At 40.2% G+C, this 27,297-nt stretch overlaps 1 protein-coding gene across 2 annotated transcripts; it reads right to left on the bottom strand.

The window, feature by feature from the left end:
- Nucleotides 1–1,897: 1,897 nt before the first annotated feature.
- On the bottom strand, nt 1,898–27,253 carry dsc2l (desmocollin 2 like). Of its 2 annotated transcripts, none has more exons than XM_015353890.2 (16): nt 27,079–27,253; nt 23,542–23,632; nt 22,146–22,348; nt 18,974–19,078; nt 18,004–18,156; nt 17,398–17,542; nt 16,713–16,867; nt 14,489–14,623; nt 13,685–13,870; nt 12,407–12,654; nt 10,731–10,873; nt 9,758–9,979; nt 9,015–9,236; nt 8,299–8,423; nt 5,562–5,846; nt 1,898–4,175 (listed from the first exon to the last, which is right to left on the bottom strand). In XM_015353890.2, the coding sequence occupies exons 1-16, from the start codon at nt 27,118–27,120 to the stop codon at nt 3,978–3,980; spliced, it is 2,658 nt and encodes an 885-aa protein (XP_015209376.2). In that variant the 5' UTR covers nt 27,121–27,253; the 3' UTR covers nt 1,898–3,977. The 2 variants fall into 2 exon arrangements, with proteins under 2 accessions (XP_015209376.2, XP_015209377.2); XM_015353891.2 differs by having other exon boundaries at nt 8,305–8,423.
- Nucleotides 27,254–27,297: the final 44 nt, after the last annotated feature.

The raw sequence follows: 27,297 nt of genomic DNA, 5'->3' as shown, positions 1-27,297 counted from the left end.
GAAACCCCATGCTTGTTCGCAATTTTAGATTGTCGGTCTACTTATCCAGCTTTATGTACAATAATGTGCATTCCTAAAAAGTGATCCCATCTTAATAAACTAACAGAGCAGACTGGTCTTTGTTACCATTGATTCTTTCTGTAGATGTGTAAAGGGGTCTAGCAGCAGGGAGCCTGGTATTACTTTTTCCAGGGGTCCCTACAGAATACAGACCACTCCTCCCACACCCTGTGAGATTCGAAATAGATACTTTGAGTTGCACATTACATGAAACTACTTATCCATACACCAAATTCAATTTCTCTCCTGTAGGATGGAGGGCAGGGTTGAGCATATTTTAGGAATAACTTCAGCTGACCTTGTGCTGCATAAGCCTATTTAAAGTATCAAATGAACAGTGACATATTAAAATGCTCACAAATTAAGGGACTTGAACAGCTGTTATAGCAATAAAAAGTGAGAATATGAAACAAACTCTTGGTTGGTATAAGACCTTATGGGAAATGTAAGGAACACATCTTGATGTGACTGCTGTTCTGTAAAACCAGGCTTGTGATGCTTATGAAGACAATAATATGGAATAATCTGAAGAAATACTTCCACTTATATACACCTGTCTAAAATGGCTTCAGCTCTTATTAAAGTGTCAAATTAGACAGCTTTGTAAATATTGTAATGAACCTTTAGACAGAACTGAAGTGGATTTAATAATAGTAACACTCAAATATGACAAAGCCAAGATGCATTCACCTATACAGAACTGATGCCAGTATAGTTCAGTGACTAAATCGGTTCACAACCTGCAATAACTTTAATGTAACACAAATGCTTAAGATTTACATTTTATGTTGAGATTTCTAGTGTGATCTTTATACTGTCTATATTGAGATTGTGAACTACTATGCAAAAAGGAGAAAAAAAGAATAAATCCCACCATGATAAACAAAAATATATATTGACTAACACTTGATGCCTTAATATGTATTGAATTCCAACACTCAGTTATTCTGAGTATCAGGAGCTCTCTTCACCTATGTTGAATATACAGTATTAAGCGATTGAATACTGAAACAGTATTCTATGACAATGACTCATTACTGTCAATACAATAAACTTGAGCACTGAGCCAGTAAGATGGGCTAGGTTAAATGGTTTGGAAAACTGGGCAAGCCTTCCTGAAGGCTAACAATCCCATAGAAAATTTGAAGATAAACCTATTAGTCTGCACACACAGCTGAAGCCTTCACTACTCATAAAAACAGCATATACGGATTATGATAAGGAATTGCAGAAAGAAGCCATTGTTCTGAGTGCAGGGCAAGACCAATTTGATCTTAGATTGCTGCTTTAACAGAACTGCCTACTTGGTAAACACTCATATTGTACTGATAAAGGTGTTAAAATGGATACGTAGGGCAATGTGTTTTTTTTTCTTTCAATTTGTTTCAATGTTAGTGTGGGTAACAAGAGGTTAGTTCTCCTCCAAATGTTCTCAAAACGATCATGTAGTTTTACTTGTGCAGTAAGCCTGCAAGCACATCTTAGAGGATTCACCCATTTCGTATGCTTTTAATAAGTGAATTGTGCAATAATGGGGTGAGTCCACTTGGTGGTGCAGTCACAATGTGTAAAATGGAACAATGCTGCTTGGTTTCTGGAATGTCCTGGTTAAAATATGGAGTAGCAACCTAGAAAGCATACTTCAGACAGTGCACAAGCATGTTAAGTGCTTGCATTCCTTGTACAGAAGTTCAAGCATGCTAATGATATGATGGTATCCCACTTCGTGAAAATTAAGTCAAACTTACATGCAGCTCACGGGAAGTCTATGAAACCTGGAACTTTAACACTGCAGATCAGACTGAAACTGAAGAGAAGAAGGAGATACTTCCAGGGGTGCGTTTCAAAACGTATTTTCTTAAGAACAGCTCATACAAAAATGCAAGTTTAAAAGTACAAAAATAACAATAGTAAAGCAAAAACAAATACAGGAAAAACTACACAGTTGTGGTTACAATGTTACAGTTCATTTCTTTATACAACCAGATGTATAACCACAAAAGACATAAAAGAAAACGAGAGACTGTCTCAGCAGGCTGCTCCACATTGCCCACAACTGAAACCATTGCACACCACTTTAAAAAAACCTCCAAAGCTTCAATCACAGTTTTAAGCCTACACAAGAGTTATGTGAAGAGGTTAATTTCACTGGGTAGTATTACCCTAAAATTAGGTTATTTACTTATTTACCTGTGATAAGATTAAAATTCATGGTCCGTTTCTGAATGTTACTGCAAATTCGTCTGTACTTGAATCTGCAAACTTCGTCTGACTGTGGAGCAGCCTCCATTTGAGTAGAAATGGCAATCTTTATAATAACCTTTATAAATGATTAAACCTGCAGCCTTGAAAATTAGCTTACCATCTTCGAATTAATCTTTAACTCAACAAACTACATCCAGTAGAGTGTCCTCTCTCCTGGAGATCATTGAAAGGAAAAAAAAGTGCTGCACAAACCCCCATGATTGTTTCAATTAAGCTTAGTCAGAAAGACACAACCGTTTCAGTGAGTTGCTAAAAAAACTTGACTTATGGCAACAAACGTTTTATATTTTAACAGGGGCCAGTTTATCTTTTTTTGATCTTCATTTTCAGTTCTGTAATTGTTCTGTAATTTTCTTTTGTCTCATGTCAAAGTCCAGGCACAGTCCCATTTCCTCCCAGTGCTTAATTAGCTTATGAACAAAAACCTGAGAGTGGAACACCAGATAACCAGTTTTTTTTCCCATCTAGACATCACAGAAAGAAAAAAAAAACCTTTTGTTAATACTGTGAGGATCCCTCAATATCTTACTGTACATCTGGGATTATTGCAGTCTAGGAAAACAACTCTTTTTATTCCCATTCTCTGAAGACGCTGCTCTTTGAGGACATTAGAAATGATACAGCACTTCACAAGGAGCTGGTGTCCATCAGGCACAGTCCCCCTCCTCCACATCATTCAGCTGGTATCTAGTGCAACAGTGCGGATCAAGGGAAGAGCCCGAAACGCAGGCTGTCCTGCCATAGGCTCACACCATTCACCCTGCTCCTATTTACAAATTTACACTGCCTGCAGGATGTAAAATGGGTTCCTTCTAAAATGACAGAAGTTGAGAAGCACAAGACCGTCACAATCAATATTTACATTCATTAAAAATTACCAAAAAAGAGATATAAAAAATGTATCCACCTCTAAGTATCTGATAATATTGGTGAAGTAAAGTAAATTCTAAACGCATTATAGTGTTAGAAAAGTGACAAAGCCTGAACATTGATGTTAGCATTTTTCAGTGTACTGTATATGGAGTGTACTGCTGAGCCTAAGAACATTTACTTACATTAGTAACACTGACGGTGTATGTACTCATTTCATTAGACAATCAGAGAGCCTGTAATACACTTACTAGCAACATGTAGGAAATCACCTCGGAATATGCACACAAACCAGTACCACCAGTGCTTAACATTGCAGAAATACAGCATCCAGCTCCCACTCATCAAACCGACCGCAGAGTAGCAGGACACGGTCATCGGAAAAGGCAGAATTCCTTTAGCCCGGTTTAATAATAATAATAATAATAATAATAATAATAATAATAATTGCTTACACTTATATAGCGCTTTTCTGGACACTCCACTCAAAGCGCTTTTACAGGTAATAGGGACTCCCCTCCACCACCACCAATGTGCAGCATCCACCTGGATGATGCGACGGCAGCCATAGTGCGCCAGAACGCTCACCACACATCAGCTATCAGTGGGGAGGAGAGCAGAGTAATGAAGCCAATTTATAGAGGGGGATTGTTAGGAGGCCATGATTGATAAAGGCCAATGGGAAATTTGGCCAGGACGCCGGGGTTACACCGTACTGTAAATGTTTACAGCATTTCAATGAGCCCAATGAAACGGATGTCAAAACTGCGTTATGAACACAATCACTTCTTAGTGCAAACCTCCGCCAGAGTTCTGAATTTCGGCCCCAGTGTGTTGAGAAAGTCGTATCCTTCGTCAACAGCCTGGTCGCTGCAGCAGCCCACAGATCCAGCCACCGAGCCCCTGCCTTCAAACTGATAGGAGTGAATGATGTCGTCGGCGTAGCGGTCATCCTGCTCTGTCAGGAAGGAGTTCAGTTTCTGGAAAACAAAGAGTGTTACTGAGAAACATGCCCACACAGAGACAAGGGTGTTATTTCTCTAGTGGTGCCTGAAGGATATATGGTACAATGCTGTTCAAGATAAATGAGAAGTCAATAAAGTCTCCCTAGGTAAGAGGAATGTGAAAAGAAGCTGTTTCAGGTCACGCAGAGGAATTCGCATAGACAAATGGCTGTTTAATATAATGATACTGTACACGGGCTGTACATGAAGTACATATTTGCTTGTTAAAAATACCAAAACATCCAATGTTGTCTCATCGAAATGCTTCATAAAAGAACATCACACTTATTCATTCAATTAAAAAAATAATTTCAGCCGAGCTAAAGGTTTTGCAAATGCTTTCAAAATGAAATGTGTAAAAAAAGAAAAACAAAAAAAGATTAATGTTCTTGAACCATGGCTTTCAACTTCTTCAGACAACTACAATCATCGATAAAAGATGTGAAGGCCAGGTCATTATTCATTCTGCTACAATTAAAATGTTTAAAACCCATCTGAGGGGGGAGGAGCAGAACACAGTTCTTAATGTGCTCTTCATCACACCAGCGAGACAGAAGAAAGTGACTGTCTCAGTCACTAAGCGCCGAGATTTCTGATCAGATAGTTTTGTTGCATTGGAAGACGTCTGAAATGGAAATCTAATGGGTAAATTGATTCTTAAAATGTAAAGAGCTTTAGAAAAATATATAACAAGGATGTAACTGCTGAGTTATGTGCAGATTGTCAGAAGACGGTTCGTCATGTGCTGTCTAGATGACCAAATTAGCCGAGTGCAACTGCTAAGCTTGGCAAAATATGTATTGGCGCTTCTTCTTTCGTTTCTGTTGTTAACGTTCTTGTCGTAAGGAAAGGGGAAGTATTCGATGGGGACTAAGTGCTGTATTTTCCGCTGCATTACAACATCTTCATAAAAAGGCTGTGCTGCCTGTACCAAGTTGAGTCTCTGACGCACTCTGCAGAGTGACAGCAGGACTCCCAATATTTCAATATTGAAATAAAGACCTTACTCAGGTGAGAACTCTCTCGAGGCTTCCTTGATAAGTATATTTCCATGACACGTCCCAGTTCTACAGGGGTCTGACTTTTTAGATAACGTGGAATCACAGAGAATCTCACTATTAGAAGTCCCGTATTCTCCAATTTATATAGTACCGCAAGGTTTTATCAAAGCACAAAAACCACTGGCCTTCCTCTTAAGATCCATATCTTCAAAGACCCCAGAATGCAACCAAGCAAAAGTGTGAATGTGCCACTTTTCCAGACTGGCATTAACTGTTGTGAAATGGGACCAAGCTGTAGGAAAAATGCATCAAAAGCAGCGCGTCTCGGAAAAACCATTCCGAACCCATCCCAGAGCCTCACCTTGCTAATGAACAAGCCGTTGGCCCTCCAGGTGTTGGTGTGCTCGGCCAGTTCACCGTGGACGCCTCCATACTGCTCCTCCAGCATGAGCTGGGAGGCATTGTAGTTTCCAGCGCCGCTGGGGTAAGCGCTGCTCAGAAACATGTTCCCGGACGCTTGGTAGGTACTCTGCATAGTGGAGAAATTGTTGGAATTCAAAGTTCCTCCCTTCCCGCTGCCGTTGATGAAGACCTCCTTCTGATCCAGCCCGGCTCCGCTCACAGCCGTCCTCATGATGTTGGAACTCTTTGAGAGGCAAAAACAAAAAGGTTGGTAAATCGAGGGGGGATTTTGCTGGACGGAATTTACACAGGTTTTACAACCTGGAAAACAATCATTTGCACGCCTAGTTTGACAAGGTACAGCTAGAGCACAAGGCGTTGAAACAAGGTGACCTTCTGGTTCACATTCAAAACTGCATAAACTTCAGAAACCTCAGGGGTGCTGTGCTGGTCACCAGGTACTACAGCTCCCATCCACTCAACTATTCTACTCCCCTCACATCACATTCTGTTTTAAAGCAAATCTACAAACCAGTAACATCATCTTGCCGGGTTTCTAGTCTTTCACAGGCCTTTTCACATACAACTATGTGAAAGTGGTTGAAGAAAGAGACAGAGCTGTCCTGCCACAAGGTACAGTATAAGAAGAGGAAGACCTACAGAGACACCATTACTGAACTCCACATCTGATCTGCAATTCTCACATTCTCTTAATGAGATGATCAAGGGTCCTGCAGGAAAGTAAGCATGACCTAAGGGATACCAATGAGAATCTCAGACTGTAAATATTGCCTCCACGTGGCTGGGCAGCTTGTTCCACACTCCCACCACCCTTTGCATAAAGAAGTGCCTCCCGTTGCCCATTTCAAAAGTACTTCCAATTTCGTTATTCTGACGGAGCCCGTCAAAAAGAAATTCATTACAAACAAATGACTTAAAAAACGAGTACAGTGAACTGCAGGCAGATGAACTACTGCTTTTTTTAATGCGTTGTTTAGGTAATAGAAAGCAAACGGGTGCAACTGTTTTGGTATCAAAATGTTTCAGGCAAAAGCAACACGGACTCTGCCCGGGTTTGGGACTTTGTAAACAGGTTGAGTTTTCCCACTTTTTGTGCGAACAATGAAATCCAACATCAAATATTTCCTCAATCTCACAAAATCCCCCTTTTGAAACAGAAGACTCCCCTTTCTTAAAATAGAAAACCCATTTTTCTGGAAAAGGAGTTTCCTTTTCAATAGTGGTAGCGGAGCATGACACGCTCAGGAAACTTGTCAGAAAACGCAAGCCTGGTGGAAACGAGGCAGACGGTGGATCATGACGAATACACCTTGCAGCTCTGCTCTGAGACGTCTCCCCAGCTCTAACACTGGTGCTTGAGGCACAGCAAGAGCAGGGAAATATAAAAAACGCACTTTGTACACCAGGGTGGACTAAACAGACCAGCTAGGCCCTCTCAGTTTCCAGTAGGGAGCTGTGTCAGCAAGCTTAACCTGCAAAGGAACGTGAAAAGGTTTATTCCATGCTGAAATGAGAAGGAAAAAAAAATGTTTCGGTTGTGGAGTCTTCTTCAGGTATAACATCGGTAGAAGGCTCCTGAAGATCCTGAAGAGGCTTCACAGCCGAAACGTTGTGACTTTTCTCTTCAGCAATGGGATAAACTTTTATTTTTCTCACTTTCTTTTATTTTTCTCATCTTCTTCTAAGGCACGGTACCGCGGTGTGAAGAAAGCCTGTGCAATACTTCGAAAGATCGCGCACGACACGATATAGAAAGTAGTGGAGGGACTAACTGGTAGGACTGCCAGCGAGACTAACAGGGCGACATTGCCTGGGACAGTCTGTCCCCAGCATTGTTCTGACAAGGAAAAGAAACTACTAAGTGAAACTCCCAAAACACACATCTCACTTTTCAAACCTGCCTTGAAAAACCTGTCTTGTCCCAGATAACACGTTTTGAAACATACAACACTCACTACTACAAAACATCATATTATCTACCAAGTACACATGGACTCCTAATGTTATGTTAAATATAACAAAAGTGTTCCTATGGTAATGGTAATGTTACACAGGCAAGAGACACAAAGCCTAGCACGTCCGAATTCCCACTGCTCCTGTATTTAAGTACCTGTTGCTGACTATTTGCAAAGCACTCTTTATTATTTAATCTGGTTGATCCCCCTGAGCATGTAGACATGCAATCAACAGATGGAAGGTCACTGATAACATATTTTCTGTGTATACTGCCCTGTGCCTTTGAAAGTCAACATCTAAATGAAGAGTTTCGCCTGCTTCTAATCAAAGAAACAAGACACTCTGACACACAGAAATGGGGAATGTTTACTACACTCGAGAAAAGGTGAGCACTACAAACCTGATGAGGAACACAGAGATGTCAAAGGTCTGTCACATTTTCTTCTCTGCAATCACTAAGTAGTGAAAACCTCATGAAGCAGCTGAAATCAGTTGCCATACAGACATTTCTTAGTGGCTTTTTGTTAATTAGAAAGTTATTTAGTGGCTTACACATTAGTGACTGATTGCGTCCATTAGTTTGAACTGGTTGGACACCTAGGGCTTAGTATTTAACTGAACTCTACCGACGTCATCTGCGTTCGCTATCGGAAGTTGGAGGACAGGGCTTTGCCTATCTGCAAAACCACACTGATATCGAGGCTGCAGACTGTACTCACACCCACCATGACCTCTTCGCCCGGTGCCTCGGTATTGGACTTCAGGAGCATGCCGTCGGTCGCGTCACTGGCATCAATGTACACCTTCTCTCTCTTCGTTCCGCATGCAAAAACCAGAAAGACGCCTACATTTCACAACACAAAGCGGAAAAATTGTTATCTTGCCACAACACTCAAGGTGTACAATTAATCCAAGACTCCAAGATTGAACATTTCTGCTCGATATCCGAGTTCATGTTCAAGACTATCAGGGTTTTGTTTTGCATCACGCCAGTGCATGTTGCCCTCTATATCTACTGTAACTTTCTGTGTTTTTACTCTGTCGTACCCGTGAGTCCAGTACAGTTGTGTTTTTACTCTCTGTCGTACCCGTGAGTCCAGTACAGTTGTGTTTTTACTCTATCGTTCCCGTGAGTCCAGTACAGTTGTGTTTTTACTCTGTCGTACCCGTGAGTCCAGTACAGTTGTGTTTTTACTCTCTGATGTACCCGTGAGTCCAGTACAGTTGTGTTTTTACTCTGTCCTACCCGTGAGTCCAGTACAGTTGTGTTTTTACTCTCTGTCGTACCCGTGAGTCCAGTACAGTTGTGTTTTTACTCTCTGTCGTACCCGTGAGTCCAGTACAGTTGTGTTTTTACTCTCTGTCGTACCCGTGAGTCCAGTACAGTTGTGTTTTTACTCTGTCCTACCCGTGAGTCCAGTACAGTTGTACTTACACAGGAGAAGTAGTAGAGCCAAAGACGACAGCATGGCCAGGATTCCCCACGTGCCGAATGCAGCCGAGCTCTGTTGTGCCAGACACTCCCCATCAAGACACTTGCAAATCCTGACGGTCACGCTCTGCATATTCCCAACGCTCTGAAGATCGCTGATAATTAAAGGTACAGTGTACGTTCCCCTGGGCAGCTCGTGTACCGCTTCAAGTACAACGGAGGATTCTAAGAGAGAATTTCACACAAAGTCAAATGAGAGTAAAACACAAGCTTTTGTCAAAGCTGATGAAACGTTATCCACGGACAGGCGTCACTTCTGAGAGTAAAGGTGGACAAGAAAAGTGATTTTTTCACTAGCACCTTTCCTGCAATCTCACATTTTTAAATGGAAACAGATCGTCCTTCTGTCCGTTTTCCAACAGCTTCTTCAAAATCAGAGTCATGGGGGAGCCAGAGCCTATCCCAGCAAGCAGTGGGTGCAAGGCAGGGTACTGACAGAACAGGATGCCAGTCTATCACAGGGCACACCGAGACGCGGACACAGGCACACTCACACACACACCAGGGCTAATTTTCCCAGAAGCCAATTAACCTACCAGCATGTTTTTTTGGACTGTGGGAGGAAACCGGAATGGAAACAGATCATAAAAAAAATATAAACGATACATTTTGTACAAGTGTTTACAAAATGAAAATTGACATTCTAATTTGACCACGCAGTCCTTCATTTCAGAATCACTGTATACCTTCATGGTCTTTTAGCCTCCATTTTTCATCTTGTCCTCCAGCCAAGGTAAAAGTAAAAGGTGCGGAAAATGGATCCTCATCGTTGTCCCGGGCTTCTACCTTCACAGAGCCCGGCTTCCCCGGCTGCTCGCAGATGATTAAATCTTTGGAAGTGACTTCTGGAAAGTTATCATTGACGTCGTCTATGTAAATGATGACAGTCCCAGTGGCCGACTTGGAGCCTACAACAATTTAAAACAAAGTTTGTTTCTGCACCCCCATTTGTGAAAGGATTTAAACAAAGAAATAGTTGAAGATAACTTTTAAAAGTCTAATGGGAGTAACCAAGAACATTTTTTAAAATAGATGGCATAATTAAAATTGAATGGTTTTACCAAAATTCTTAAAAGTGAAATATAAATTGATCCAATATGAATTCAGTTTTAAGACCTATTAAAGCATACCAAGGCATCTGGAAAAAAAATATAACAAACGTTGTAAGCCTCTAGTTTAGCTCCATTTTGTAACATTACCGATACCAAAAGCAGTTGAAATAAAGACGCTGACAACCCAAACATCAAATAGATCAACTCTATGAACAGCAGCACAAAGAAAAGATTAAGATTTGCAGCTGGATGAAAACCAGGAATTCTGGAGAAACTGAACCAGAACATTAAGAGCGAAGTAGGAGGTATGTGTATTTTCACAACTCCAGTCCACCAGTCTCGGGATCTCCAGGTCAAGCAAGCTTTTACAAAAAAGTTGATGACAGTTGACGATTTTAGCTAAAACTGAAAACGCATAATTTTTGAACCCTGTAGATATAAGCTAGACCACCGAAAATGAGTCCTAAACTGTAGAAGTACAGGTAAAAACAAAATAGGGATGCAGAAGCCCATTCGTACTCTCTATTAATGTCACAACTGCCATCAATTGCGTATAAATAATCTGCAAAAAATTATTTGGATACCATAGTAAGTGAACGTAACTTACTCTGGTCTACAGCACGCACAGTAATGTTATACTTGTCGTCCTTCACAAACGATGACTCTCGGTCTATTACGTTAGCAACCTTGAGCTCTCCAGTGCTTTCGCCGACATTAATCCATGACGCAGGATCCGACAATTTGTAGTACCTAAGCAGTCAAATAAAATGATCAGAATTTTCCCTGCTTTTGGTAAGAAGTGACAGCTCCTGGGTAGAGGGACTGCGGTCTTGAACTTTCTCCATGTGTAGAAATGGTTTGTAACCTCTTCCCGGCTGAGATTTCCACACACCTGTCAGGTGAAGTCCAACCTCACATTTCTGGATATAGGGAGGTTGCCTTCCAAACGCAGCCCCCAAGATCTATCTAATTATTCACACAGATCCAACTCTAATTATTCCATTCATGGAGCCAATGAAACAAGAAACTCATTTGATTGCTGTGGCGCCGTTCAAACACAATGAATCTGAATTCACCTAGGCAATACAAACTCCATCCACTGTACTTTTGTAAAACCTTACAAAAACTTTGATTCTTTGCCAAGAAGACTTGACGTGGCTCTGCTACCAGACATTAATTCAATTTCCCAAATTTGTATTCAAATCATACATCCAAAAAGTGACAGTTTTCATGCTCCACACATAGTGAGAAGATACACACAGAAATGTCTACTATAGCCTGGAACCTGAGTCTCAACATTAGAGGAGCATTACAGAACACGGATTAAATGAAGTTGTTTATATGTACTGTGAGATATTAATAACACAGGTCACGAATGTTACTGCTTTACATACTGTAGCAACATCTGTTCCAAGACAACGGTATCGAAAGTTTTTTGTAAGCATCAAGCAATACAGTTTGAAATCATGCAATTCACCTTATCTTCTAGCACGCTCTGATATGGTGCAGACATTCCCTGGACTCCATGAATTCTGAACTACTAGTTAATTAAACAAGGACTGCATTTCTCAGTTGTTAAAAGTGTTAATTATAATCTTGCGCATCAGATTCAGATTCAGATTCAGAACTTAATGTGAAAATGTATAACATTATGTGTTACACCTATTATTTTGAAAAGAAAGCTACAAGAATGTCACCATACTTATTCTTACTTTACTTTCTTACAGTATATGGATATACTTGTTATTTTTGCAATGCTGCAAGCGTGTTTACATAAAACCATTAAACATTTTAGTTTTCACTTTTGTTGAAAATGACAGCCTAAGAACTCCTCGATTTCTACAGAAAAACTCCCATGAAAACATCTATCCATGATTGGAACACACACGAAACTTAATCATTCAAAATTAAGAACATATGAGAGCATACCTAAGTACAATACACCATAAAATATCTTTAATAAGGCTTAACATGTTATATATCAAGACAAGGTATATGTCCCATTGCAAAACCTAAACTAGCTAGATACAGCTGTTTTTTACTGGTTAAATTGTTCTAGTCCTGTGTGGTGGACATTTAGAGTATATTTTTTAAAAACATCTAGGCTAATTTAATGCTCAAGAGTAGGAATCTTAATAAGTTGCTATGACATTGAAGAAAACTAAGGGAGGATTAGATGTAGGCATGACTGCATTTAACATTTAATGAAAGCACTAGAAATGTCAGTTTTATCATTGACATGAAATGTTCGTGTTAAGATTCAATGGAGCAGAACAAACTTACTTTATGCCACTGCTTGTTTTAGTTTCTGGGTCAGTGGCTGTGTACCTCCCAATAAGTGTACCATTGGGCAGGTTCTCTTTAATTCTGAGGAACAAGTTTGGAGACGAGAACTCGGGACCCTCATCCACGTTGATTACATTGACGTCTACAGGAATGGATGCCCAGGGGGCCGTAGTGCCAACGAGTTTGGCTTCATTTTGAGCTGACACCTCCAACTTCAGATTAGGGGTTTTCTCATAATCCAGAGCCTAAAGGTGAACAAGAAACCAGCATTTAAAAATCAGTGTTTTAACCTTTTAATACTTTATAGTTCCTCTAAATCAAGTTTTGTTTTGTATTGCTATTTTCAGATCCACACTTCGGGTTTTCCCCATATGACAGCACAGCAGACCAAACATTCTCATGGCTTGTAGTATTTTGTAAATGCACCACACCCAAAATATGACCAGCTAACACACTTCATCGACAGTCACATACACACTTAATGAGCAGAACCCATGAAACTTTGTGCTTGTTCAAAACATGCCACATTTCTTAATTCATCCTGAGAAAGATAATGATACAAGGACTGCATTTTGTAAACAGTTTGGGCATCTTATTAAAAAAATGTTAATACTGAAGTGTGTTCCTGAAGAAATGTGGTTATGTCAGCCAGAGAAAAGTGCTTGATATACTGTACTCGGTACAACAGAAGCTAAATTAATCTTGCTGTGTGGAAATCTGGAAATCACGATGAGCAACCAGTGTACATTCTTCAGACTCACGCCATAAAAAGCCTGCGAGACATGTTCACTCAGTTCTTGCTAATGACCTTAGTGTTAACATTTCCAGTGTGGGCTTTCTGCTTTGGCTGCTTCTACTGTCAACTGTGCCAGATTAGCACAGCCTTGTCCCTATCTTACATGCTGCTCCAAATGAAACACAGAACCGTGTGACAATCTCTTGCACAGAGTGACCTTCACTTGAAAAGAATTTGATTTCTACACATCCGTCGTATAACAAGATCGCTTATGAACCACATTAAAATGGTATCTCTGCCTGTATTTTAATAATCCAAGTGGAGCACATTGTGATTCCTTGTTTGACCCGCAGTGATAGTTGAACGTTTTCCATTCATGACTGTTATTATGCTTTAACTTATTTGCACTTTTAATATTTAAACTTTTAATTCTAATTACTTCCATTTCTGTTTATCATCATCATCAGTAGTGTGTTTAGGAAATACACAAAAAATACATATACAGTATATATATATAAAATAAACTGTGAAATACTAACCTTTGAAACATATAAAAGTCCCTCATTTGTTTCAGGGTCTGTTTCTATTCTAAAATTACTATTTTCATTGCCCTTTGTGATAATGTACTTTGCGTTCCAGTTGGGAGTCTTCTTTAAATCCTTGTCATCCACCGGTATACGAAGAAGTAGAACATCGTTCTTATTTTCTTCAATTTTCACATTATACTGTCAAAGAAAAAAGAACGAAAAAAAATGGAATGATTGATTAATCTGAATGGATTCAAAGTCTTAAAAGGTCTGTTTTCTGCATGCTTACACAACTGTACTACAACCGATAATTATCAGAATGGATAATTAGCCATTAAAAAAGTTTCAGGTGTGAGTAAACATGTGAACACACGCAGTATAAGTGTTTCCACAGAGCGAACTAGTGGCGAGACCCAGGCTGTTACGATCCTACACTTTAAGCTACTACCCTTGTCAGCTGATCTGCTCTGAGCCCATAGGTTTTCCAGTATTTATATTCTGTAAAGCAGCAAAAGATTGCAGGAGACAAAAAAAATACAAGTTCTTTTCTGAATGATTTAAAAAGCAATGTGTGTTTGGAAGCACGCGCTTGAGTTGGGGTTTAGCTCGAAAGGGTTCAGAGTCGAATGGGCTCCGACAGCATCTTAAACACAAAGCATATGGTCTATTGGATTCAACGTTCATAAAAGTCAGCCCGAGGCAGAGGAGGAAGAAAAACACCACAAATTTAAAAAGGTGTGTTCAGTGGTGCAAACAGTTCCAATGAAAATCAAGAGACATTTCAGACTAAGGCACAGGAAGAACCTCGGAACTTACGGAACCCTGCTGGAATGTCGGTGGATTGTCGTTTATGTCATCCAAGACCACAGTAGCAGTTGCTGTGCTGAACATGCTTTTCGGCTGCCCATCCATATCGCGGACCTCCAGTATGATTTCATATTTGTCTTTCACCTGAAACACAAAGTTCCATCTGAACGAAGCACAGAGTACCGATTCTCCTCCGGTACTGGTGGCACAGAGAATTAGAGGCGGGAAATCCGCTATTAAATATTCGCTACGTTCCTATCTAGTGAGTGATAGCGAGTGGGTAACTAACCTACAGGAGGTCTGTGGAAAGTAATTTGATTTCTTTTAAGACCCGCATGCCTCCAAGGCGATTGAAGCATGACAAGATGAGGGATGGATTCACTATTCTGCACCTTCCACAGTGAAACTGCACAAGGTGCTCCTTGCTGGTGCATCGACTTCCCAGGAGCGTGGTCGTGAAAGCCGCACGGTGCTCGCTCTAGACGCGGCTGTGGGCAGGGAGGAGCCCGGTACCTCGGGCATCGCTTCACCGCCTGCGCGCAGGAGAAGGAACTGCTCGGGACGTAAACCAGAATGCAGCCTTCCTGCTCGTGTGGAAGGGTCCCCCGCTGACGGTGGCATTTGGCAAGGATGATGAATGACACCGCACCTTACTCCAGAAACGCACTCGGTTCAAACTAGCGGATTCACGTTTCCACACTGGTGACTGCAAAGTGAAGGTAGTGACCCCTTCATGCCACGGCCCTGCGATGAGTCAAGTACGGTCTTCGAGGCTCGCCAGACCCAGCCAGCACAAAGTTTGTGCCATCACTGATATAGGTTCCAATGTCAGCATCCTATACGAATCCTAATGTCTGCATGAGTGATTTGGTCAGCTTTGCTAAGTGGAGGCGTTTGGCAAGTTGCAATGGCCTGCGATTCTTATTCTCTCCAGCTGAAGATGAAAAATGTTTCGAAAACCTGGCCTAGTCTGTCTTTGCCGACACATCACTTTATGCAAGTTCTCTGTTTTTTTTTTTTACAGCCTTATTTGTAAGGAACTCGAACGGCCTCTTCATACTTTTCTTTCACGCAAAAAAAAAATCTATTTCAACCAGAAACCTCTGGTCCTCTACTGGACAGGATTGGATCACATTTAGGAATTGCAATTCAGATTAGAATGAGAAGCAGAATTTTTATTGCCACACAACAATAATTAGGGGGATTTGCTTTGGGTACAGCAAGAGAACACTGATGGAGCAGACGTACTGTACAACACATGCAATCAAAGACAAGCAAAACGCAATCACAAGTCTCTTTATTTCTGCATGCATGAGATCTTGCTGACGAAGACAAAAGTGTCAAACAAACGGCACTATAATCACAGCAAGGACCTATTTGACATGCCTTCTTTCATACCTCATAAAGTTCTGTATACACTCCTAATGCCCTCTTAATCTACAGTATATACTCTTAATGCACACACTCTTAGAAGATTAGGTAAGCCTTAAGGTTAAATCCTGGATCATTCTACAATATACGGAGCCAGTTATTCAAATGCAATTAAGTCACACTGGACTGTCAGTGTAACAGTACTGTCAGTTTTTAAAGGTGAACTACAGTCCCAATTTCTCAGACTGGTTTTTACATCTTACTGACAATATAAATTCATCGATGCTATGGAATATGTACTAATTTAAAATTAAGCACAGAATCGTAAACTTTGTGAAAGTCAGGTAAGTCGCCATGTTGTCGCAAAACTTTCATTTGAGGTCCCACAAATTGCACCGTGATGCAGCCCTTCCTGCTCACTAGTCTCTATACTGTGATGTACGAGAGAGTAAGTAAGGGTTGTGCAGCTAACAATTCACCGCAGAAATAAGTGAATTAAGTAAGTTAAATGTCTGCCAAACCGTCTCAAATTTGAAGACGCTATTTCTGTTGGATTTGAGGAGATGTATTCACAAGCCTGCTTGCTTACAGTGTCACAGCGCCACATCACGGCACTGTAGGTTTCGCTGCCTCGTTCTGAATCTCAGAACATGGTGCTGAGCACACCTGGAAAATTTTCAGCTATTTTGCAATGCAAATTGGAGGTTTTAAAAGTCGCTGTGTACATCTTACTTTTATTGTGGTTTGAAATGCCGATTCTTTCTAACCCCGAGATACACAAAGAGCGTTACAGTTCCCCTTTACATCAAGCAAACTGGTGAAACAAGGAAAAAGAGTAAAGAGAACCCAGGGGGAAACTCACCTCTCTGTCGAGGGAACTGGACCTGGTGGAGAGGAGTCCGCCTGAGGGGTCGATGGCAAACAGGTCGCCCCCAGAAAGGAGTCTGTATCTTAACTTGGTGTGAAGTGTGTTCGGCTCATCTCTGTCAGTAGCATTTGCTCTTCCCACTGAAGTTCCTACATTTTAAAATGTATAAAAAAAACAAGACAAACATGGCTCATTGTTTCATTGTTCGGACTCCTACATCCTGAACGCCATCCATATCAAATCAAATCCAGGATTCGTTAAATTGTTGATGTTTGCAAAGAAATACTAGTGCACAAAAGTTTACTTGGAGCGCAACAACGCCCAGAAAATGACTATCAGCATTTTACTGGTTAATAAAATATAACATTCAGCAGTTGTCTCCACATATTTCACACCAGCTTACTTCTTTTGCAGTAAGTACTCCATAAAATGATCTAATTACTATTCTCTGTACGGAAATTATTTTCAAAATGTTGCTTAGACAAATGTATATGACTAGGACTTTACAGCTTATAAATATTTGAAGTATACCGTTTCCAACCAAACCTTTCTGTAAACAGTTTATCCAATTATTTTGCCAATACATTATGCACTGTTTTCCCTATTATGTACAGACATCTATTTACACAATGTGTCTATTTACAGTATATACATATAAATGTATGAATATCACTCTTACCAGAAGAGCAATGCTCAAGAATCGAATATGTAAGCGGGCCAGCAAACACAGGTGCGTTGTCATTGACATCCTCAACTTTTACAGTGACAGGAAGTGGCTGATCCGTTTCCTGATGAGTGCTTATACTAAATACCCGTGCTGTAAACTGAAGACACACAACACATCTTTATGAAAGGGATTTTCAGTCATTTGACGTTGGATTTCTAACTTCAATGTCACGAAAGCAAACATGTCTCTGACAAGACGTATACCACGGTGTTTGTGTACTGCATCGCACTATTTTATTTTAAATTAACAGCCTCTCATTTGTGATGCCCAAGCCCCAGACGTTTCCGGTTAGCCTAGCCCCAAGCTTGCCATGACTCCTGTATGATCCATGTGCTTCTGATTAGGGAAACCACCAGCCTCTATAAGTTACTCTTTGGATATCCTCTTCCTAATTCACTGCATACTCATTCTGTTGTTCCGTGTGATGTGTTGTCTGTTTTATCACTTTAATATGATTTAAAATCATATAATTCAATATTTAAAGTAGTATAATTATTAGAGCAATTTTGTCCCGGTCATTCCTCTCGAAATAAAACTGTAACTGGATGGAATACTTACAACATACTCGGCTTTTTCCTCCCGGTCCACAGACCTGTGCACCTTTAGAAGTCCGTTCGACTCCACACTGAACAAACCGACAGGTGCCTGATCCACTCCAGGCCCAAAGATCCTGTAGTAAACATTATTATCCTGGGCGCTATCGGATCCAATCTGTTATTTTACAATGGAAAGGGAAAATGGGAGGATTTTAATTTCAACCTTGTAATGATGAAAATGCGGGTACTGTTATGAGCTGGGTTCAGGATGACCTAGGGCTCTTTTTTTCCCCCAATTCTTTATAGGTCAGGTTCAGCACACTGCAATTACCGAGAAAGCGGAGTTCTAGCTAGCTCTGAATGTGTGCTGAGAGCAGTAATCATTTCCTAGCACACAGGTTTGTAAAATGTTCATTTACTGGAAGTAACGAAGGTGAATTACTATTGTGTGAAAACACTAATTTGGTGATGAACTGGACCAACTTTATTATTAAACCACTACACACTTAAGACACACTACTGACTATACAAAGGGATTTCAGATGATCCCCTCAAAAGTTACTAAAAAATCATTTCAGATATTAGAAAATTAATATCCCTGATCAGGACAATATTCCCAATTCCATTCGCGGAAATATTAAAAATAAGTTTAATAAAGACTGTTTACAATTTGAAAAGCTAAAAGGAATCCACTAACGTGTTTGAAAGCAGAAAAAAGAAGAATATATTATTAATTGAAATAAAAGGTCAATTATGTAGGAAGAGACTAGCTGCAACCAAACTAGAGGTATTGGGAACCCCCGCTCTAAAAAATGTAAACCTACACTTAGAAACTTAAAAAACACTACGGCCGAATGACAAAAAGACTTTCAAGTAACGAACACAACTAAACAAGTGACAATAACTCAACTGTGTGAGGGACTCTTTTTGACTTTTATTATACATAATTACATACAATAAAATAACACGTTTTATCATCATGGATTAGTTACCATTTCAATGTTTTTTGGGAATGGAGGCATCTCGTTTTCTTTTATGTTGAAGGGCAGGGGACTCCATCGTCTTTTAGTGCGCCTTAGGGTTTTGTTGCTGGGTACCTTCAAAATGAAAGAGAACAGCAGCTCTTTAAAAACACAAAGGAACCAATGTTGTCATCTGTAAATATTTCTTTTTTAAGTTTTAAGTAATAACTAATAAGGCAAAGAATTGACTGTCCCTTCGGGATCTAATCTGGCAACATGTAGTTCAATTCTTTGCCACAACAGAGTCCAGTTCTGATGTCCCTAGCCTGTTCTGCTATCAGTACAAGATCTGTAACCATCTGTATTCCACACACAATAGCTACTAGATTTCTACTGATAAACCTGAACTAGTTACAAGAAGAAAAAAACCAATCTGGTGCTCAAATATTGTTTCTTCAGGCTATTTTTGCATTTACGTCTATGAAACGTTCTTATGATAGAATAGCTAAAGGCAAAGAAAGGAGACAACATTTTGGCTATGGAGCATTCTTCAGCTGTGAAGAAGCACAAAACACGATTGTGTCACTTCTCTTTTCAGCATGGAATAAACCTTTACCTGTTCCTTTGCAGCCTACTCAGGCTGACACCGCTACCTAATTCACTTTTTATGCTAACGTGGTGATAAAACAGTGTTAATTTAGTCAACGTAAATGCTGATGAAAATGTTCGTCAGCGACCTGTTTTTCATGGTAATTAACGAAGACGAAACGCTCACGTACTGTAAGTAATCTGCCAGGACGAAGACTACACTGCTTTGTATCTTTTGTTTGAGTGCAACAAGACGAGACGCATGACCCGTTTGAAACTCATACTGAAATGAGACGTGTCACATGAGGTTCGCCGTTTGCACAGTCCCTTTCCGTCTGGCCCGTAGCGGGCTGGCTGTGACGGGCATACTGTAATTCTAGGGCTGCGCGGTGCCTCAGGGCCGCTACAGGGCGAGAGTCGGAAGTAGAGGCGTTTGCCGTTTTCTCTGCTCTCTTGTTCTCCGACTGTCCCTCATCTCCAGCCGGTCTTTTCGCACACCTCATGTCACGAATTCTAACACAATGCGATGTGTACGCCATACTAATTGGATTAAATATTTAAACCTGGTTAAGGAAAAACAAAAGCCGCGAAGATGCAAGAAACGCTTGTGCTTCTCCGTGCTTTTCAGCGGGAACAGAAAGAACTGGAGTCTAGCAGAACTTTAAATAGAACGAGCAAACCAGAAAAAGCTACTGTAAAACAATACTGAAAATAAACCTAAAATACATTAAAAATTGAAAACTACAAAAAAAAAGATGTTAGTCAACAAACTTAAAAAAATGGCAATTTTATAGTTTGCGTTTTAGGAATTGACTTTTTTTCTCTTGGCTAGAATTAATGTATAGGAAGTTATTCTTTTAAAATGCTACATGCACTGCATTTCAGCTTCGCAATGGCGCTCTGTTAGAAATGTGATTCTTGATCATGTTTTATTTTCAAAATGCTAAGCAGCATATAATAGTGTAACGCTTACGGCCGACAAGCACTGTGTGTAAGTAGCAATCTGAAAAAAATGTTCTTTACATGCAGTTTGTTTATAGCGCTGGGTGCTCAGCTAAGGGAGAAAGTATGATCGTAGAGCCAACATCTTATAGCGCGTACAGACATTTATTTCTCATTTACTCATTTCTTCAGAAGAGGGCGTGTGGAGCGAAAATGCTTCAACAGACCCGAAGCACAGGACTAGCAACAGTGTTAGCATGATACTGGCACGACGTCATTAGCACCCAGACTTTATATTACTTCTCCAGTCCGGTGGTAATAGTTTCTCATGCAGCAATTTCCCTATAGTTATTGGCAGTATTGGCAGGAGCCTCTGCTGAATACATCTGCAATAATACTGCTTTGAAACTATGAAAACAAAGTTACTTCGAAAAAAGTACTGTAACTATACATAAAACCTGTATAAAAGTAAAGAATTATTATGAACAGTGCCAAAATAGATTTTCCTAGGAAAGATTCATATGATGTCTCTTTATAAGCCAAGATTGTTTATTATGGTTAATTGCAGTATGAATCATGACACTTTTTTTTTCTTGTATTTGATATTTGACCTTTCCGGGGATCAATACACTTGAGATTGTGTAACGAACTCTTACGCTTTTCGACAGAATCTTATCAGATGTGTTAAATGTGTTCTTAGAAAACCATTTTATAATACCTTTATACATTTTATAAGACAAATAAATCAAACTGCTGGACTAAAATGTGACAAAAACGAATTCTATTTTAGTAGACTAAACGTAAGACTAGTTATTGTCAAAATTTAGTCGACTAAACTAAATTAAAAGCGGGTGACTAGAAAGTGACTATGACTAATAGACACTTTAGTCAACTTAACTAAGATTATGACTAAATCAAAACTGGTGACACAATTGACATTGGTGATAAAGTATATAAAAATGTCATGAAGTATAATTGTGTATTAACATTTAAATTAAAAAAGCACAGCGAAGGCAAAAAATCTTACAAACCAGACAAAATGGTTCATGTTTAATTTAATTTAGACTATCAAAAGATGTCAGTTCTGAATTAGGAGGCAAAGGTGTAAAATGCTCAAACAAAATATGTTAAATTCCAGAATAATTATGAAAATGTTTATGAATTAATAACAAAAAATAGCACTGCGCAGTTTGTGATGCATACACATCAGTTTACACTACATTTTGTGCTGGTACTGACCAGCTTCTTGTTGTCAAATCGTCAGAATTTCTAAACAAAAAGAAATACAGTAAATGGCACCCAAGCAGCGACCACAAACTCAAGTACCTAAAAGATACAACTGACTTTTATTCCATTAACTGAAAACTGCTTCACCCAAACACCGAGAACGGAGAGGACAGTTAAGCTTTTGCCTGCTCTGGGACAAGGCAGTCATGCAGCATTTAAATGATTAATATCCTTCATTTCTACCTCTCCTAAAGGGCTTTCCAATGAAATGAATTGGGAAAAACCAGAACCACAGTTTAGGTGCCTAGATCAAGCCCATAAATCCAGGATTATTTTAATCCAGCCCAGTTTGCCTTTGGCCATTCAGTAGAAATCTGAAAACCATTTCCATCAGATCCACAGCACACATTCCTCCATTCAGCGGCACTGGTTTCAGACAGCCTACCTCCTTGGGTTCCGCAGACAGTGTGACGTACACCTTCCCCTTCTGTCCCGGTTCCTGGCCCTCCACCCGGATCAGGAAGGCCCTCCCTTCGGAGGGGATCCTGGTGTTCTGAAGAGCGCTTATGGTCCCGTCCGCCTGAACCGCGAAGTCCGGGTCGCTCGTCGTCAAGCGCAGCTCCTTGTTAACACACCGCCCCAAGTCAACTGAAGGTGTGAAAGAAAGGGGGGAGGAGAGATGAACAGCGCCTTTTAATTTTATCGCCTACCAAAATAAAATCGACTAAACACCCAGGAGACGAGGGACAGCCTCAGGTACCGATCTGTTCATCAATAATGGATAGGGAGGTGGATAGGGCCCATCCTACTTTAATTACAGCAACAATCATCTTCACAAAAGCAAGAGAGTAACTCACAACCATGACCTTCGACCTTTTATGGCCAGGTACGGTATTTGCATAAGATATCTGTAGGGAACGTTTCCAGTTTTTGTTTTTTTTAAGACGTGGAAATGTTCCACATCGGCCGTACTCCAGAAAGCTGCACGGCTGCCATCAAGTCGTTTGGAAAACGTAATTATCTTCTCGACACGCAAGATGCCGGAAAAGACATTTTGCTGAGGATTTCACCCACAATGTATAAAGGCCCCCCATTGCTAGCGGTAACAGCTGCAAATATGCGAGGTTTCAGTCACGTAATGGAGCGGTAAATATCCAGTCAGTCCCAGCTGTCAGAGGTCAATCTGGTTATTTTATCACTCTGCTATCATCATTTCAATGGAGTTATAATCTGTCAGCCTGGAACGCTGATACATCGAAATCGGCTGTTCCTCACCCACGATCCACAGCCCCGGGGCACATGCTTGACACCGAAACATGAATAATTACCGTCACATAGAGCACTTTTTGAAACTTTCTCATCTTACACAACGATTCCCAATGGAGGGAAGAAGAGTTGAAAGTTTTAACGTCCGCAGACGTCTCACTGAACTAACTGCGGTGAAATGCCAGCCCTGGGCAGTCTGGCAGTTCCCTCCACGATTTCAAAATGAACGTTTCTCTGCACACCAGCTTCCCAAACGGCTGCACACTCTATTTGCAGTCCTGTGATCGGAGGTCAAATCCGCAGCAAGCCTTCGGCTTTAAAAACAGACTCAGAGTCCCCATACTGCTGTTGTAGGAGCTACAAACAGTGAAAGTCTTTTCATTTCCTAGTATTCCTTTAAATTATATAAAGGAGAGATGTAGCTGTAAGAAACCATTCTAGTTTTTAAATATAATAATCTGGTAAAAGCTAGTTTTATATTTGGCAGAGGTGAAGAAACAGCAATTCTTCTGCACTGCCCAACCTGTTAATTATTAACAGTTCTCAAAATAAAGATGCAGAATTATTTGCATTACCTTTAGAGACGATATATCCCATCTTTATTTCCTCGGGCACTGTTGCATGTAGGGTAGCTGGAAGGCAATAATCCTCAGACACAGCAACCACCTACAGAAAGGTTAGGTATCGAAAACATTATTTAATAAATCCGTTTCGTGAATTCGCAGGGGCTTTCAACAACTATGTGCTAAGGCAAGAACCTTCCAAGCAAAACGGTGCAAGTTAAGTGCTTAAAGCGCTCTTTTACATCGCAATCCTAGAATCACTGGAACAAATACAAGAAAAGGTGATGCTTTAGAAGTATTACCAAAGAAGGACAAAGGGCTAGAAGGTTTTTTTCCTGACCAATGGAAATCTATTCTAGAAAACCTGCTCTCATATGACTTTTCAAACTGTATCACACTACCAGATGTAAATGCATGCTAGATATTAATGAATTAGTAGACTTCTAGAGTTAGTAGTGGCACAGTCACAAATGACAGCACAGAAGCACAAACTGCAACAGGAAAAGAGGATCCTCCAGTGTTCTTAGTAGCAAAACTCATACAGAAATTTTTACTTTAAGTAGCAGCAGTGACGAATTGAGTGATAGGCATGGCAGCCCTAACAATTTATACGAGAGATACGCCTTTCATGAGCTACGACAACGGGTTCGAAACGATCATGGCGATTTCCAGCACACACTGAACTAATTGGACTTCATATCGACTGCTTTCTACGTGACTGAATTATAGGTGTAACTCACATTCTTCCCAGAAGGTACAACGTTATGCTGTATTAAAATCCTTAATTTGCCTTCGGAGATTATGACCGCGATCTGTGCAGCCTGCCTTTAATCAGGGCAACGGACTGGGTTCTGATTAAATCCTGCTGCCAGTGTGAAATGCCCGTCACTGGACAGGGCAAGCCTGGAGCAGTGACACATTCAGGGGTGCAGACATCTAAGCGAGGTGAAGAGGTTGAGGAGGGAACCTTTTTCCAGCAAAGCCAGCAGCAGACTTGTTGCACAAAGGATGAGATCATGTCATCCTGCAGACAGGAGGCAATCTCATTCCTGACTCAGCACACTGTATACATTGTGCATTCACACAGGCGTTGTTCTGAAAGCATTATTTTGAGCTTATCGTCATTATGCAGCCCCACTTTTACTTTCCAAGAACATAAAGGTTACAAAAAGAAATGTGATATTGTCTAGGGCTTTGGGTTACGAGAACCTACACGAACTGATTCAAGTGTCTCTTCCAGTCCTTTCCCGGAGTAAGGAAAGTTCCTCAAGAACACGGCCCCACAGCAGTTCCATGTTCGCACAAGCCTTTGTGTGAAACACTTGCACTGACGCTCAATTTCTACTCTTTTCTCATTTGCGACTGGCGATCAAGGGCACCGGTTTCCATGAAAACACTGCATACTTTGTAGAAAATACCACAGGAAGGAAAATGGATCTCTCCAACGTACTAGGAGGAACGTAATCCTAGTTCCTTTGTTGTAATGCGAATGCCACTGTATCAAAGAAGTCGGGCGTTCAACGTTTGCTGTGAGCTTCTGGGTCACCCGACACAAACCCCGCCGCACATACAGTACAGCATGTGGTCTGTAGCCCTCACTGCTAGCTCCCTTGCCCAAGACTCTCACATTCCAGGTCAGAAACAGGCTGCCATCCTCGCCATCAGGACGTCTGATGCCCTCCTCAGAATGTGGAATCGCTTGTCGAGAAAATCCGCCTAAAAACCCAGGGCGGCAAGTATCTCTGTATACCAAGGAAGGACTCCTGTGAGCCGCTTGAAGATTTTCAGAGAAACACCGTGATCTCAAAACCAAATTTTCAGCTTACATCATGACGAACTCCCAAACTGAGATTTAAAGTCAAGTAAATGCCTTTGCTAGCATACCCTCTCATTCGAGCTGTACAAAAGCTAAGGGATCCTTAAAATAAAATAAAAAAGTGATCCTTAAAATGGCCTAGGCTACATACTACAGTGGTGTTCATGACACTAATTCCCTTCCATTCCCGCTAAAAAAGTTTGAATGTTTCAATTCATAGGTCTTTCACTAGCACATTAGTGAGCACACTAGCACATTAGTGAGATAATTCACATTAGCCAAGCAACTTTCCCTAATGTTCATTTTCATTCTTCCTTACATCTTTAGACTGCTTCTCCTGATGAGGGTTACCGTTTTCTCACAAATATACACACAAACGGTACATTTTTATTTCTGTGGGTGGTCAAGAACACAACAACGGCAATTTCTAATGTTACAATTTTCACAAAAGAAACAATAGGAGACGTTTTCTTTTGGTTGCACATCTTTAAACCATTAGTTGCATTATAGGCACCCACAAACCAAGACAATGAACATACAGGCAAGATGTTCACTTTGTTAAATGCAAATTTAAACAATTTTAGCAACAACTTCTTTTCCCATATGAAAAATGAGAAGTTAAAAAAATCAGAAAGCAAATATAGGTATAGACATATTCCCATGTCACTGAAAAGGTGTTTAATAAATATTTTCATTCATAAATTAACATGACTACAGTAACTGCTTTCCCAGTTCTGACATTTTTTAAATACACACTCCCAGTTGAATTACTTCAGGCTATGTACTGAACAGATCTACGCCTTTCTGAAGAACAGTTACAACATTTGCAAGCCTAGAATATTCTGTGCAATACCTAGACACCTATCACCATTGAATGTATGTGTAAGTAGTGTGAACTAAACGTGCACAACTCTTGTAGTGATGTAGGGATTTAGTCAAGCAGGAAACCTTATAAACTTTCATACCTTTCACTATAGACTATAGACTATAGTATAGTACCAACTATACGGTTTTTATTTCTCTGCTTCAGTGATAGATCTCATGACTTCATACTTTGAAAATACTGGTCTTATAGAAAAAACACTAATATATACACCATCTTGGCGCATTAGAGAAAAGGCAGATTTTAAAATATTAATATTAAAAAATATATTAAATAAATATAAAATAATCTAGGATTAACAGAGCTCCGCACACATATCTATACGTTCCCATGCAAAAAATGTCCTTCATTTCCAGTCACAAAAATATCAATATAGTTTCCTTGAATATTCCGTTAAAATCATTTATAGGTTTCGCAAAACCTTTTCTTCTCCAGGAAAACACTTCCAAGAGAACCGACGTTTCACTCTAACGATTAAGTATACTGTATAAAATATTCATCTCAGCACAGTCCGTAAATTTATCATTCAGAAAGCGTACAGTAGATGATGATCCTATAGAATAGATTAATAAAGTCGAATATACAAGTGTTTTCCCGTGTCGGCGCAGAATCTGTTCACCGCGTTTAATTAGTTGTATACTCGCACACTGCGGGATTAACTCGGCAATTTAAGGACTAGCACTAAACGAATACATAGATGAGATAGACGATAGTCGGAAGAAATATCCGTTATATTTCGATTTAAGTGACTGTAAATGCATCCTGCCATCATGTTTCGCTCTACCACACCGCCTATGACACACAACTTTCGTTTCGGTCGTAAGAGATCAACAATACAAAAAGTTCTTACCGTGAAAGAGAACCAGACGAAGAAACGCGCCCCTGGGACCATTTTTAAAAAAAAATATAAATCAATTTTGTTCTAGTTTGCAAAACAATAATGCAAAAAAATATATAAATCAACTCGCTTTTGATCGCACCAGAGCACGAAACGCGTATTCTGCTAACTGACCAGGTACCGAGTCGCTCCGCACTGGGTGGGGACAAGGCGAAGGGAGGCGGCTCGGTC

Source organism: Lepisosteus oculatus, chromosome 6 (assembly GCF_040954835.1).
Source record: "Lepisosteus oculatus isolate fLepOcu1 chromosome 6, fLepOcu1.hap2, whole genome shotgun sequence".
Taxonomy (NCBI): domain Eukaryota; kingdom Metazoa; phylum Chordata; class Actinopteri; order Semionotiformes; family Lepisosteidae; genus Lepisosteus; species Lepisosteus oculatus.
Note: the sequence above shows the minus strand (reverse complement) of the source record. Positions and strands in the feature narration are given on the sequence as shown.